This window comes from Leptopilina boulardi, unplaced genomic scaffold (genome assembly GCF_019393585.1).
Source record: "Leptopilina boulardi isolate dan_hultmark-lab unplaced genomic scaffold, ZJU_Lbou_2.1 LbouV2_48, whole genome shotgun sequence".
In the NCBI taxonomy this organism is placed as follows: Eukaryota; Metazoa; Arthropoda; class Insecta; order Hymenoptera; family Figitidae; genus Leptopilina; species Leptopilina boulardi.
In genome coordinates this window covers 1110436-1123252 of record NW_026137992.1, presented here as the reverse complement: position 1 = coordinate 1123252, position 12817 = coordinate 1110436, and the positions used below count along the sequence as shown (strand labels likewise).

General features: G+C 25.6%; 1 protein-coding gene across 2 annotated transcripts; it reads right to left on the bottom strand.

Moving 5' to 3' along the window:
• Positions 1-662: 662 nt before the first annotated feature.
• On the bottom strand, positions 663-3537 carry LOC127289613 (thiamin pyrophosphokinase 1). Of its 2 annotated transcripts, none has more exons than XM_051317663.1 (7): positions 3375-3537; positions 3089-3218; positions 2530-2704; positions 1692-1954; positions 1503-1607; positions 1253-1415; positions 663-1163 (listed from the first exon to the last, which is right to left on the bottom strand). In XM_051317663.1, the coding sequence occupies exons 2-7, from the start codon at positions 3209-3211 to the stop codon at positions 1024-1026; spliced, it is 969 nt and encodes a 322-aa protein (XP_051173620.1). In that variant the 5' UTR covers positions 3212-3218; positions 3375-3537; the 3' UTR covers positions 663-1023. The 2 variants fall into 2 exon arrangements, with proteins under 2 accessions (XP_051173620.1, XP_051173619.1); XM_051317662.1 differs by having other exon boundaries at positions 3346-3512.
• Positions 3538-12817: the final 9280 nt, after the last annotated feature.

The window sequence follows — 12817 nt, the reverse complement described above, 5'->3', positions numbered from 1 at the left end:
AAATTGTTGCTAAATTAAAATTGAATCTAAAGAATTGGAACCGACATTTTGAATTTTGAAAATCTGTCCAGATTCTTAATCAGCGACTCCGAGAACCCCTAGATACCAAAAATTAAACGTAGAAATAGAAAAAAAAATTGTACGCCATATTGGATCCGCCATTTTGAATTTTAAAATTCTCTTCAGATTCGTAAGCGAACATGAAAACCCATAAAGTTCAAAGCGAATCTGATTTTTAAAAATTCTTATTGAATTTTAAAAATCTGGTACCAAATTTCTAATCCATTTTCTTTTTGAACATTAAAATGGAGTAATTTATAAAATCTATATTTGTAATTTCAATTTTGCAAAATTTGAAAAGATTAGAAATATTATCTGATTTAACAGCAGATTATTATACTATAAGAAAATTGTAAGAAATGTTTTAGAAACAAATTTTTACTTTTGTTCTCTAAGTTGACATTCTACTGTTTACTTATTGATTGTAGAGTTTGCACAGAAAATAAGGTTAGTGGGATATACGATAAAAGTTATTGAAATCATTAAGTTTTACCCATACTTTACAAAAAAAATTACATCTATAAAATTGTATTTGGCTTAAAATTTGGAGGAATGTTTAAAATAAATAGATATTTTTTAAAAAAAATATATTAAACTTGAAAAATTATTAAAATTTGGTTTTATTCACATAAATAAAATAATTCAGATCATGAAAATTCTATAAAAATTTAGATAAGCTTTCGAGTTTTTAACAATAAAATAAATTTACTAACATTTAATAATTTTTCTTTACCGAAAGGTAAGGTACACATGATCATTGGAAGCATATATTTATATATATATATATAATTTCATTAATATAACAATAAGTGTAAAAATTTTAATGACTATTTTTGAGGTAGGTGCAGCATTCTTTACATTGGACTATGTGTCATTCGTATTACTAAAATTCATTAATTTTAACATTTTTCTATAGAAATAATTTTTGTGCATATTTCATATATTGTTTTAATTTCATTTTCGCTATCTTTTATTATTATTTAATAATGGTTTGATGCCCATTGACCATATTATTGGAGTGTCTATATTTATCGTTACACAAGGTTCATCAGAATATGTGTTGGATGAACTGACTAAACCACCTACTTCCAAACAATTATTATCTGAAAAATATTATAAGAAAATTTATATGGAAAACCAGATTTAAATTTGATTAATTAACAGAAAAAATGTTAGTTCTAATCAGTTATACCTAAATTCCATTTTAAGCCAGTTGTTGAAACACTCTTTGCCGGAAAGCCAACGGGTAAAAGACTACACCATGTTTTGCTATTTCTTAAAATATTCGGTATCATTATTTTATGCTCACCTGGTTGCAATAACCATGTGAGCGAACCTTTTGCTATCTGTATGACCTGAAAGCACACATTAAGAAAATGTTTATCAAAAGTATTTGGAAAATTTTTCTTGAAAAATAAATACTAATTGTAATAATAATATACCGGAATGTTAGGTAAAATTTTTTGGCTTTTATGAAGAGTATTAATTCCAGCAATTATTTGGTCCATTCTTCCACTTACTTCGTTAAATACATATACGCACTTTATCTGTTAACAATAAAGATATTAGTGGTATCTTTTGTTTAAATAAAGACTCTAGTAATTCAAAAATTATTCTACTGAAATAATTACTTTGAGATTTTTTTCTTTGCAGTAGACATTAAGTTTTCTCAATGATTTAGTATAATCTGTTTCATCTTGATCTATGGTACAAATGATTTTAACTCCTAGAGATTCTAATATTTTAAGTGTGTCTTCACGTACACTATCCATATCGCCAGTAACAATATCTGGTAAATATTCCTTATGAAGTCCATTTAATACTTTATCTTTATCATCTCCAAGAAATGTTAACCATCTATCAGTTCCAGCATCAACAGTGATTCTAACTTGTGCTGAAAATTCATTAGTATTTATCAAATTCATCAGTCGTTTACATAGTTTCCAAACGCAAATTTAATGTCAGATTTGTAACTCTTAAAACCCTGTATAAAATAAATTCCGCCATTTTGAATTTTGAAAAATTGTCATCGGATTTGCAATCAGTGATTCTGAAAAACTCCGAATTACAAGTTTTAAGGCATAATTTAATACATTTTTTTTTAAATTCCGCCATATTGAATTTCGAAAAATTGTCATTGGATTCGTTATCAGCGAACCTAAAAATCCTCCAATTAATAAGTTTTACGTAAATCTAACGGAGTTTTAAAAATTTATCCGCCATTTTGAATTTTGAAAAACTGAGAACGAATACATGATCAACAACTGCAATAACCTTCGAGTAAGAATTCTCATAAAATTCCATAACAGTCATTGACTAAATTAACAATTTGTTTATATAATTTGTTTATAACAATTTTAGTAAAATATTAACAATTTTGCTACTCAGAAAAAAATCACTAATAATATTTTTCTTAGTTATTATGTTAGTAACTATAGATTTTAAAAATTTATTTTCATTTTTTTATACCTTTTTTCCATAAATTTCTTACAAAATTCGATTCACATTCAATAGGCCTGTTAAGTACAATAACTGCATAACTATTATCTGGGGAAGAATTAAATATTTCTGCAACATCCCATAATTGGAATTTTTTTACATTATTTTCCATTATACTTCTGAAGTTAATTTTTAATTTTTCGTCCTGAAAAGATATAAATGTGTTTTAATTTTATAATTGCAAATTTAATTAAAAAATTTTAATGCTTTTACACTCATTTACGTTGCAAAATTTAGCAAAAGAAGCTAAGAAATACCTATGATATATCTATATAATGAATGTGAAATTTAATAAATATGAATTGTTAATAAATTAGAAAAAAAAATTAAAATTTACTAGAAGATACTTTTCTAAATGGTATATTAAAATTTAAATATCTAACAAATGAACTGAAGTTTAATACTAAAAAGTGAGGTTATCTTTCAGAAATAAGCATGTTCACATTATTCCTGAATGAAATCTCATTTATAATAATACATTGTAATGCTGTATGCTATGTTTACTAATGCTGATGATATAATAATTTACCTTTTGTTTACAAAAATGATGTGCTCGAAAAGTATTTTTGTTATAAACATATAACACCTTATTTGCGTTGTTAGAATGTTTTGTTATGTACACTAATGACCTCATTTTGTTCTTGACATTCATTTCATCACTGTAAAAATATAGTTAAAATAATATAATACATTTCCTCACGAACTATTCGCATGACCTTAGATTTACAATAATTATTCGAATAGGCAAAATTCTATTTCGACCATGCTCACAGTTTCAGTACTTACGCAATACAAAATGAAATAGTAATCAATACCATAAAAATCTGCAGAACACCCTTAATTAATAATTTAGCTTCAATGATGATAATAATTTTTTTCTAATTCCATTATTTTTTGTCAAAAAGTTTCAAACATATTTCAATTAAAAATAATTTTGTTGAAAATGCAAAAATAATTGCAAAATGGAAATTATTTATTATTGAAAATACAGAAATTTTCTGTTTCATAATGCAATAAATTTACAAGGTATGATAAAAATGTACTCTATAATTATGGTTACCATATGTTGAAAATAATACCTACAGATGTTAAATTCTCTTCCTATTCAATGGATGGAAAGTTAGGAAATGATAAGTAGAATTAGGCTTAAAGCGTTTACTGCAGTACCGGTCTATGCTAAACATACGGATGCTGTTAGATTTTACCTAATTCCCATAGTTCCATTTTGCTTTGCAAATAAGTTACTTATTAAAATAATTAAATTCTCTTGTCTCTAACGGACATAACATTAAAATTAAAAAAAAATTAAATTAAACCAGAATACTGTAATTATTCCCTCACCAGATATTTAAGAACATCCCTAGGATATCTTTTTGATTCCGGCGGTTTGTACATCCCTAGTATATCCTGGAGATGTCCCAGGATATCATCTGGATATCTTAGGGATATCAAAACCGCCGGAAGCAAATGAATGTCCCAGGGATATCCTTAAATATCCGGTGAGGGTTGTTAATACTTTTTTTTTACAGTGACTCCAAAAAACAAATACAATAAAATCAACTTACAAACTAAACCCTAACATCAACGGACATTTCAGAATATAGACGTTCTATCCGTATCCGGAAAAGGATACAAATGTCTAGGATATCTATGGATATTTCTAAGACATCCTATGAATATTGTACTTTCCGGTTATCCCTTTGACATCTGTATATCTTGAATATCCGGATGCTGTTACACCCAGAGAAATGATTTATTTGAATTAAATAAAACTTATTTGACTTAAATAAAAAAAGATATTTGTCTCAGAGCCTACTAAACCTTTATTTGTTTCAAATAAAATATTTTATTTAAATTCATATATTTAAATTAAATATATTTTTTATTTGATTCAAATAAATTTCTTATTTGTTACAAATATATTTATATTTAGGACAAATAAAAAAAATTGTTAATGTCAATAAATAATGGTAATGCCTCCTGCAGTACGCAGGCGCGTACTGGTATTTTCATTCCATATGCAAATTACACTTTTGAGGTTATGTTCTTCGACAAACTAAATAAAAACTTTTTCAAAAAAGATAATATATATGATTAATATTCAATTAATTTTTCTATTAAATTTAAAAAATTGTTAACCAAGTTTCTATTGTGTTTATCAATTTAAAAATATAAAAAATACTGAATGTTACGAATGCCTTGTGTTAAAATCGTGTTTGAACAGACGACTGCACGATAAATTCACATACCATCGCGGCGGAGATCTGTAGACGATATACAGTGAAGTGAGTTGCGCAGGCGTGTATTTTTACACCAAATATACTTATATTTGAATCAAATATTCATTTATTTCTTACAAATAAACATTTTGTATTAAATGCAAATAATTTTATATATTTCTGAGAATAAACCACAAATATTTCGATTAAGTATATCAGTTTATTTCTTTTAAATAAAAAATTTATTTGTAACAAATAAAAAAATTTTAAATATACATTTTTAGTTAAAATAAATAAATCATTTCTCTGGGCGTAGGGAATCACATAAAGCAAATTTTTTTTATTCAAATTAAATAATAATAATTAAATAAAGAGTACATGAGGGATTAATTAAATGAAAGCAGCTGCAATTATTAATAGGAAATAATGTTTATTATACAGTGTACATATTTATTAACTTCATTTTATTTTATTTCTGTTATAAATTTTATATTAATAATTATATTATGTCTTGCCGAGCGACAAATGCCTTGATCAGTGTGCGCTTAGACTATAACAATCTCAAAAAGTATAGAAACTTTTGGGTTTTAAAATTTTTTTAACTCCCCTTAACGCGATCACCATTTGATCTATGTCTTAATAAATCAAGGAATCGCCAAAATAGGTTTTGTCGCGCTGAAAACGGCATAATCGTTCGGCACTCACAAATAATAGTACTGTCGAAGTTAAAGTAATTGGCGGTTTATATTTTTCTCTTCATTTTTTTTTCATTTTTTTTTCTTTTTTTTTTTTTTTTTTTTTTTTTTTTTTTTTTATTCCCACTCTCATAACCACTTTGAATTATGACGCACCGCGACCACCACGCCACCATTAATTAGAGCGAATTTTTTCAAAAAAATTGTTTTTTTTTTTTTTCGCGCAATATTCTCACCTCTACGGTTAGTATCCGTTATCATTATTTATATAATATGTGTAATAATATAATATATAAATAATGTCATAATATATATTCATGTATTTATATATATATTTATCTATATATGTATAATGATTACCGCTTCTTATTTTTTTTTTTTTTTTTTTTTTTTTTTTTTTTTTTTTTTTAATGATAAACTATCCGAATGGTACTTTTTTTTCTCCTAGTGGCCATATGTTCGTAATAGGTAATGTTACGTATAGTCCGAATGCGAGTTTTCTAAGTGGGATAAGGAACGTCGTAAAGAGATTTTTTTTAAATTCAAAAAAGAAATCTCCATTTTTTTATACGTTCAAAAAAAAAAAAAAAAATGAGTCGGGAATTATTTGCGCCTTTATATTTATATATTTATATATGATCTTTCTTTTTGAAAATCTGTTTTTCTTAAAATCCTGCATATTTTCTTATTAATTATACAAACTTTAAATTTGCTTATAATGATTCGAGACAATAACTCTTCTTAAAATGTAAAAAATATTTTATATCTGTGCCAAAATTGGAAAAAAAAAATTGTAATTTAAAAAAAAAAGAAGAAAATAGCTCATCACCCACAGAATCACGCTATTAGAGTTTTATAAGGCTTTGAAATTTTTTTTGGCACAGCAGAGTGTTCCGTTTCGTAGGCAAAAATAAAGGATTTAAAAAAAGAAGATGATGTTCTTGTCTCGAGATTTATTTATTTATTTATTTTTTTATTCGTCAGCGAAGATCCCGACAAGCCTGAGTGATTATCTCAAGCAATGCAGGAGGAACAATATATTTTCAACGAAGAAAACATATTTTCTTCGTCCCATTACGACGTTCTTTTCTCTCATATTATTATATATGTCACTCAGACTTTCCTTGGATTTTCCGCAAAAATTTTAATAATCGTATGTTATCTAGCCTGCTAACTTAAGTGATGTTAATTATTATTTCTTATTTTGTATATTTTTTTTATTTTTTATTTATAATATAAACGACACAGTTATCCTGTGTAACTTATAGATAATATATAACCAGAAAATGTTAATAAGAATATAATAATATAATTGCAATAATAAGAACGATTATCATTCATCGTTATTATATATATACCATAATCACCATTTTCGTCACTGATAGTCGTCGTCATATAATCGTCGCAATGATCGCAAGGTTTTACAAATATTTTTCATTTAAAGACGGAGAAAATAAAATTAGAAATGATCATTTTTGCACATGTGCCCTGCGCTCGCGTTCGTTTCTCTCTTCGCCTCTATTAATATCAACAATCTAATCTAATACAGTTTTTTTTTTTCTTACACATTATAGAAAAAATCCATCATTCAAAAAATTTCTTTCAGTGGATTCAAATTTGTGCCGAGATCGAGGGTTTTTTTTTTTCTTTTTTTATCGACTGCAATGTTTTTTCATATAAGCCATTCTAAGCTCACCGTACTGATATGCTAAGATCTCTTCTTCATTCATTCTCTATTTTTCACTTGCAACGCGCCCATTTCGATTTTTTTTTTATTTCTTTTTGTTTGTACTTCCTAGTACATTAATTTTCTTAACATTAATTTTTTGAATTATAAAGATCTTAATATCAAAAACCAGATATCTTTTAGAAATTTATTTTTTACGAATTTTCTGAAATTCTTAAAATTAGTTTATCTGGTATTTGATATTGGGACGCATTTTACTTGAGTAATAATTTAAATAATTGATTCGTCCCTTGTTCATATATTTTATTTATTTTTTTTTATCGTTATTAAAGATTAATACTGTTGTACTTATTTTATAATTATAGTTATACAATTGTAGTTTTCCTTTCCATTATCATACTCTCTCCGCGATCTAATTTTTTTTTTTTTTTTTTTAATATAGAAAGAATTGTGTTTTTATAATCAGAAAAAATTGCTTTTGTATTTTACAAAGTGCTTTCAATCAGAGTGTCAGTAATTCTTACTGGAATATTCAGGGATATATATAGAAAATAGCAATAATTGTCTCAAATTTGGACTTGCGAGCAGTGATTCAAATTTCAGTTTCTCATTGATTTTTTGCAAAATTTTACCATTTTTTGGATTTTAATACAAATTTTATTTTATTTGCAGAAATTAAAAAAAAATGACTGCTTTTTATATTATTTTTTGAAATATAAAATTTAATCAACGAAATTATGAAATTTAAAATCACTTTTTGATAGAGAAATAGGTACAGACAGTTGTTTTTAGAGATAGCGACGATTGTTTATAAAAAAAAGTAACAATTGCAAAATGTGTCGTAATGGGTGCAAAATTTTTTTTTTTTTTTTTTTTGCATTACCCATTTACGGTTTTTTTAGCACCTTTCTTTGAAAAAAGCACGAAGCTTTCAGCCACGCAGCCTAATCGTTACACTGAAAGAAAACAAAATGCAAATTATCTACAATTTTCATAAACTTTAACCTGGTAAAAATTCGCTGAAATTTCTTTTATTTATTATTTTTTCTTTTAATAATAATTTTTTTCTTTTTTTTTCAGCAAATTTTATTCGGCGAAAGTAGAATGCAAAAAAGTAGATTTAAATATTAGCTTCTTTTTTTATGTGTGTCTCATTTGTTTAAATATGTATAATAATATTTTTTTTTTTACTAAGTAGGACATTATGTGTGCATTGGCATAATAGTTAAATATTATCTGTATAATGTTACAGGTTCATCTTATACTATATACAAATTCACTCGACTTCTAGATAGATAAAATTATTTAATTTAGTGAATTCAATAAATTAATTAAATTCATGAAATTAAATAATTGAATTTCAAATATGAATTAATCCATCCGGAAGTCAAGATGAATCTTGCCATGCATCAGTGGTTTGATTATACTACGCAACGTCTGCAGCCCGAGCGTGAAATACGCCCAAGGACCCAAGATTAAAAAATTTATTATACTTGACTTTTTTTTTTTGAAATCAACAATAAAACTGATTTCAACTCGATTAATTATTATTTGCTTTACTCATCAAAAGGCTCAGGGAATCTTTTTCACAACGCTTCGCTTTCTCTCTCTCTCTCTCTCTCTCTCTCTCTCGCTTTCATCATTAGCCTTTCGCGTTCACTCATTCTCGTTTATTCTTCTATTATATTATTTTATATAATTATGTAAAAATATACAGATTAGACTTTATTTTTTAGCCTTGCGATTTTTCTGTGCTTTTTTTTTGTTCAACACCTGCGATCTTATATGTTTAAAGTAGCGGAGAAAGAAAGGAAACGCGAGTCTGCTGGTTTCTTTTCAATATTTATAATAGATAATATATATAAGAAAAACGTCAAACGAGAGACAGAAAATTTTTTCAGTTCTGTTTTTAGATCTTTTTAATTTTAATCAACAATTAACCAATAACTTGAGTAATATAAACAATAGGATGGTCCAAAAAAGATTTGAAATTCAGTGACAAAAATTTTTTCTTTTTCTCTAAGTAACTAATTTAAAAAAAATTAGTCTTTTGGATCATCCTAATAAACAATTTTGTCTCTCGTTTGCGTTGTACAATAAAAAGGATTGAATAGCGCCGAGACTTATTTTTTTAATTACACTTGTAATTTATAATTAAAATGTTCATTTTTAAAGTATATAAATTTAATAGTAAAGGTATAAATATTTAGGATTGTAGGTACATTAGCAAACGGATACAAGAAAGACTGATTACAGACCTGCTTTTGCCTGTTATTTTTTTTTTTTTATTATTATTATTATTTTTTTTTTTATTACTGAGACTATAAATTGCGGACTTAATGTCAAATTGCACTGTTTTTTTGTCTCTCTCTCTTTTTTTTTTAAAAAAAAGAAAATTATTGCTTCAGTCTCAGTTTTAGATTGCATACACCGTTTTGCACCTTCCAAAAAAAAAACTCAATTTAAAAATGGCAGCAAGGTGATCCCACTTATTTTAATTAATCGCACTCATTCGGATTCGAGTTAACTAGAAAAATAATTCATTTCCTAGTTAATGAAAAATGGTATCTTTTTTTTTTTTTTTTTAAGTAAAAATGGTATTTATATCAAAAACGTAAGCGTAATAATACCGAGTGTCTTTAAAAGGCAGCTCAAAATTTTAATCATTGACTACTTGTTTTGCTAAACAGTAGAAAAAAAAAATCTATAATTAGAAAATTTGTAAACTATACCCAATTAGGGAAAAAAAACAACAACTACAAAATTGATTAATTATTTAATTAAAAAAATTACAGAAATTTACTAATTAAATAACTAATTGTTCAAATATCAATAATTCTCTACTTATAGAGAATTTCAAAATTGTTTAAAAAATTTGTGTTTATTGTCGTAAAATACAGTTTATTAAAATATAATTTATAAAAAAGTTTATTTATTTAGGAAAAAATTTAAAATATTTTTTGGCAACATGGTACAAAAATTGAGCAAATAAATTGAAAATCATTTCTTTTTTGAGAAAAAAATTTTTTTAATTTAATTTGTTTAAATAGTTTTAATTAATTATTATAACAATAAGAAGTTATAAGAATGTAAACTGTATTTTTCATATTATTTAAATAATTAATCATTTCTTTTTTTTTATTTTAATGAAATAATAAACAAATTTTATTATTATAATTAAAATTTTTAGTTTTGGAGTAGCATTTTTCAAAAACACTCGGTTAAATTTTAAAAAAGTAAAAAAAAAAAAAAGCTTTGATGTCCCCGCCGACCGTTTTTATTGATATTTCGCGATTAGTCGACTAGAATTGTGATTAAATTAAAAATTAAAAATATATTCTTAGCAATTTATTAATAAAAAATCGTCAGCCCAACGAAATTCAGGATCACAGTATCATACAGCGTTTATAGCATTGACTAGGATCGATGATAAATGTACTGACAAGTTTATATACACGGCACCATTGATTTTCACTTTTTTCTTCTTCTTTTTTTTTTTTTTTTTATTTGCAATTTTTCTATTTTTTTAATTTCTCAATTTTATGCACTTTTGGTTTTTTTTACTTAATTTTTAGTTTTCCTTAAGAACCATCTGCAGAGTTTATAAGTGAACTTGTCTTTTTTTTTAATTATTCTTCATTTATTAAAGTGGAGGAAATTCCACGTCGGAAAATCTCGCATATTTCAAAATTTTGTTTCCGTAACAGAAAAAAGAATTTATTTTCATTTAAGAAAAAAAAAAAAAAAATAGATTGTGAAATATTTGGATGTCTTTTTTTTTGAAGAGTAGTTAGAATTTCAGTTATGAGTAATAGATTTAATTTTATTTTTAAAAAGAATTTTGTATGATTAAATTTTTGGACTAAGGTGTTTTTTTTTTCTTATTATTGTGGGACATTGTATTTTAAGTTTCAGTGCTGTTTTTTGAATAAAAAATTTTGTGATTCATATTATAGGAAAATTATTCGTGAAAAATTTTTTTTTTTTTTAATATTTTAGTTTTTTCATCAATTTTTCATATTGTCTCCTCGGATTTTGAACTCACGTAAGCGTTTTTCGCGAAAGAGCCACTTGTTAGCCAACTGTTGCATCCAAGTGCCGAGGACGACAGCTCGCGTTATAATTTATAAGTTTAAATCCTACCACGATTTTCTCTGGCTTTCACGATAACCAATGAATCGGAAAAAAAAGGAGACGTGAAAATTATATTGTCCGCAAGTCCCATTCGATTATGATTTTCCAAATATTTCAAATTTTTTATTAGAAAAAAAATGTCTTCTTTGTTAATAAAAATGGATCGGAATTTTAAAACAATGTTTTTGATAACACACGGTTAAATGCTAATTACAATTAGCTATATATTTATATATATATATAATTTGGCGCTAATTTAAAAATAAATAGAGAAATGGATCTTAAATATATATATTATTTATTATATATATATATATATATATATATATATATTTGAATTCCAATGGTATCCGTATATAATTCGCTTGAATTAAGTTTAATTTTAGAGTCCACTTTCAATAATTATGTCGTAAAATTACCTATATATCTTACCCACTATACGTGTGAGATAATTTAAAAATTTCCTTTGGCGATTAATTATTTAAAATATGTCTTGTTTATTATTTTTATCGTTTATTATTTATTAAGGTATGGATGAATTTTTCATCGTTATTATTTTCTTAATGTCCACGTAGGTAGGTAAGTGTACTATGTATAATTCTTAAACGATATTTTTTTTTTTTTTTTTTTTTTTAACCGTTATAATCGTTATGTATATCATCTCTTTATACGATTACATGGCTCGCTATATAAAACTATGCTATGCAATTTTTCCTTCTATAACGCCCCCGAATAGAGTTTACCTTTTATTCTTTTAATATGCTCGTTTATGATCTACCTATTCGCTACTGCCTAAAAATCGCGATACTTTTTTTTTTATTTCGCGATGCGCTTGAAAAAAAAAAACTGTCCCCAAGAAAGCTCATTCTTTTATTCTCACACTCACACAATCATTCGCCTCAAGAAGAAAACGAAAAGGTTTTCTTTTTTTTTTATTATTAATTCGGTATGTCTGTACAAGTCGCTAATGCCGTCGACCATTTTTTTTTTCCCGAGAAACTTTTTTTTTCGATGAATGTGCGCACAATGTCCCGTTGGAATTTTTTTTTATAACACCTCGAAGGAATGTATTATCGAGTGTCTTTTTTCATAAAATAAGTTCATATTATCGAATTATTTATATTAGACACTTGGCTCAATATTACTTTCTTCGCGGAGGACATTTTGTTCATTCAAATCCGTATATATAACGAGGAACGGAAAGAAAAAGTACCATCTGATGTCCCTTCTCAATAGCTATATATATATAATATATATATATTTTTTTTTATTCTTACTAACGCGGCATTTTAAGTTTTCTTATTACAATACGATAAGATAGAATATTTTTTTTTTCTCTCCAAACATAAACAATTGTTATATTATATTGGAATTTTTTTTTTTTTTTTTTTCATTTTTAAAAGCAATTTTATTGTAATTTTTTTTTCAACTCGCGAGGGAGAGGAGATAACGTAACTTTGAAAGCCGCGCGCTAACGAAAAAGGAATGATTGCTTGGTCCCGGATTGTCTGATCGAAATATAA

Coding starts and splice junctions, on each gene's coding strand:
- LOC127289613 (XM_051317662.1), bottom strand. CDS start 3,377: ATGGTATTGATTACTATTTCATTTTGTATTGC. Junction 1,955..2,529: donor AAGAAATTTATGGAAAAAAG/GTATAAAAAAAT, acceptor ATGAATTTTCAG/CACAAGTTAGAATCACTGTT. Junction 1,164..1,252: donor TGGCTTAAAATGGAATTTAG/GTATAACTGATT, acceptor AATATTTTTCAG/ATAATAATTGTTTGGAAGTA.